This window comes from Austrofundulus limnaeus, unplaced genomic scaffold (assembly GCF_001266775.1).
Source record: "Austrofundulus limnaeus strain Quisiro unplaced genomic scaffold, Austrofundulus_limnaeus-1.0 Scaffold126, whole genome shotgun sequence".
Taxonomy (NCBI): domain Eukaryota; kingdom Metazoa; phylum Chordata; class Actinopteri; order Cyprinodontiformes; family Rivulidae; genus Austrofundulus; species Austrofundulus limnaeus.
In genome coordinates this window covers 1,377,818-1,380,832 of record NW_013952528.1, presented here as the reverse complement: position 1 = coordinate 1,380,832, position 3,015 = coordinate 1,377,818, and the positions used below count along the sequence as shown (strand labels likewise).

At 37.4% G+C, this 3,015-nt stretch overlaps 1 protein-coding gene across 1 annotated transcript in view; it reads left to right on the top strand.

Annotated features, from left to right (window-relative positions):
• Positions 1 to 2,053: 2,053 nt before the first annotated feature.
• The window catches only part of LOC106522315 (disco-interacting protein 2 homolog C), a gene marked incomplete at its 3' end in the record, with an annotated part of 47,244 nt that continues 46,282 nt past the window's right edge, over positions 2,054 to 3,015 (top strand). The window contains 1 exon segment of the mRNA XM_014015289.1: positions 2,054 to 2,498. Coding sequence (XP_013870743.1) covers positions 2,420 to 2,498 — 79 coding nt within the window.

The window sequence follows — 3,015 nt, the reverse complement described above, 5'->3', positions numbered from 1 at the left end:
CTGTTTATGAATCTCAATAAAAAAAACTCACTTTGTTCATGTGTGTTCAGAGTGTAGACTTATTGTAACAACAGACATGTGGAACGTCAATCTAGAATTACTTGTTGAAAAAAATACATTACTTGCAATATTGCTGCTAAAACTAGCCTTTCCTCTTGTTGGTTCTGAATATTAAGATTTGTTTAGTTTTTTTCCCCCAAACTTTATTCATTTCTTTAAAAAATGAAATAAATTTATCTACAATAAAAATACAAATCACAAATAAAATGAAAGGAAGAAGAAGAAAAAAAATCTTATAGTACCTGCGCCTTTTTCTTCCCAAAATTAAACTTTTAAACAACAATAATCTGCAAATAAGAAAAACTAAACTAAAACAACCTCACATCCTTGTTGAACAACATTTCGCATGAATACACATTATATTGTTTCATATTTATTTAACAAAATGACTTTTATCATTCAACATAAATATTGATCTGGCATTTTTGACATCACTCTCCATGTTCATATTCCTTGTATCGAAGTACATCGATTCGCTCCCCCAAACTAGTTCAAAATCCAGGTTTCACAAACATCTCTACCCCCTTCAGATTATAACTTTCTTAAAATTTAAGTGGTTGTTTAAAGGTAATATACATTTGTGGGCCTTACATTAAACCTGTAAAATATTATTTTTTTATTATTTATTTTATATTAAGTTTATTTTCTTCAAAGATCTATTGAATATTAGTCAGCCCAATATTTTTTCAAATGGAATGTGGTATGAGTGGTACAACGTTTAAATTACGGCCATAATTATGACTTCTAAACTCATGATTTTGAAAATTATAATTAACATTTTTAAACTTATAATTAAGACTTTGAAGCTCATACTTTGTTACTGTACTTAAGTAGAACTTTTGGGTATCTGTACTTTACTTGAGTAACTATTTTTCAGCCTACTTTTTACTGCTACTTCTTACATTTTTACACAATTATCTGTACTTTTTACTCCTTACATTTTTAAAAAAGGCAAGAAGTAGAAAGTCGTTACTTTTATTTCATTTTTGGTTGTTTTCATTTCAGCTTCTTATTGTAAAAAATAAGTACTATTCATATAAACTGTGCCTCCTAGATAGAGTGAATTTAATTGTGGTTGAATGAGAAGTAATTAGTATTAGTTTGTACATAAAAAAAATCATGTCGTCACACTCCAGCAGGACATAATCATTAAAATAAAAGAACTGTACTTAAGAAGTTTGTATTTCATGAATTATATTATTGCATTTGGCCTGCAGCCCTTGGATAGATTTTCATTTTGGAGAAAAGATTTGTGCACCCTTGATATATGTATATAAACTGAACTAGACTTGTGCATCCTGAATTTGACAAATTAATTATTTTAATATGACAGTCATTTCTGCATTTTTTTAGGGAGGTCACATCCTAATAAATGTCATTACAGAAAATCTAACTGCTCATTTTAAATCAATACTTTTACTTTTAATACTTAAGTACAAAAAATATCAGATACTTTAAGACNACAGAAAATCTAACTGCTCATTTTAAATCAATACTTTTACTTTTAATACTTAAGTACAAAAAATATCAGATACTTTAAGACTTTTACTCAAGTAATATTCCTAAAGTCGTCTTTAACTTTTACCAAAGTATTTTTTTTCGGTAAGATACTTGCACTTTTACTCAAATATCACTTTGTGGTACTTAAACAACTCTGCATAACTGTGATTTTAAAGTCGAAATTATGTATTATTTAATATGACATAGGCCTACTATTTGACAAATTATTTGTTTGATGTGGTGGAATTAGGCTTACATAAAAATCCACTGCAGAGGAACCAAACTTTGTATTGGCTATGTATGAATGAATGAATGAATGAATGAATGAATAAATAAATAAATAAATAAATAAAACATCTAATCGTCCTAACAGGTGTAATTGAAGCAGCCTGTAGGTGTGGTTGTTCGCTGCGCCCTCTACCTGTGATGAGCGGAACTGTCTTCTTCCTCTTTTATTTTTTTTACTCCGTAGTGTCACGTGACACCAGCAGCGGCTTCGAACGGTTGAGTCCGGGGCTGCACGAGCCTCATCCTCCTCATCACAAACACCACCACAAAGCAGCACCGCAGCGGCAGCGAGAACCGAGCGAACCACCGGAGCCACCGGGAGGGGGCCTTCATCGATTGTAGGAGCCGGGCGCCATGGCGGGCCCCCGCTAAAAAGATTTACCCAGATTTATCGTCTTTGTTCTCCCTCCACGCCTCGCTGTGTCCGCCGAGCAGAGAACAGCTTCTCCTCTTTATCGAGCGGAGCAGCGGGTGGAAGAGAGSAGCTAGAAGCTGCTACAGCGGCGGAGGAGTAAGGCAGCAGTTTTTGCACGGCGGGGGGGAGGAGGTGTTTTCCACCGTAACATCCCGAATGGCGGACCGCGAGGCGTCGCCGATACCGTTGGAGATCCGAGCCCGGCTGGCGGAGCTGGAGCTGGAGCTGTCAGAAGGTAAGACGTTTATTTAGAAAACAATAAGGGAGCCGCCAGTGGGGGGAAAGCGCCATATATCTTCCCTTCCTCTTTTTTTTTCTTCCCTTTTTTTTCATCACCATCCACCGGATCCACACTACTACTAACGGAATCTGAGCGTTCATTCCTGCGGGGCCCTCATCCTCCTCTCTACACCTCCCTCCTGCTCCTCCCATCCAGATGTTTGTCAGCCGGGAGAACCGGGCCCGAGCAGCTCAGTCATGTTGGCGGAGGGAGGATGAGGGCAGAGCCGGGGAGCAGGCTGCGGTGTTCGGCCGCGGCTCTTTGTCTCAGCGGCGGTGCGGTTTTTTCTTTTATTTATTTTTTTATTAATATTATTTTAAAGAGAACACCGGCCTGTTCTGGTGGGTTTAGGTCTGACAACGGAGTCGAGATGTGACCTTGAGATGTTGACACAATCATACCTGTGTGTGTGTGTGTGTGTGTGTGTGTGTGTGTGTGTGTGTGTGTGTGTGTGTGTGTGTGTGTTTGTGTG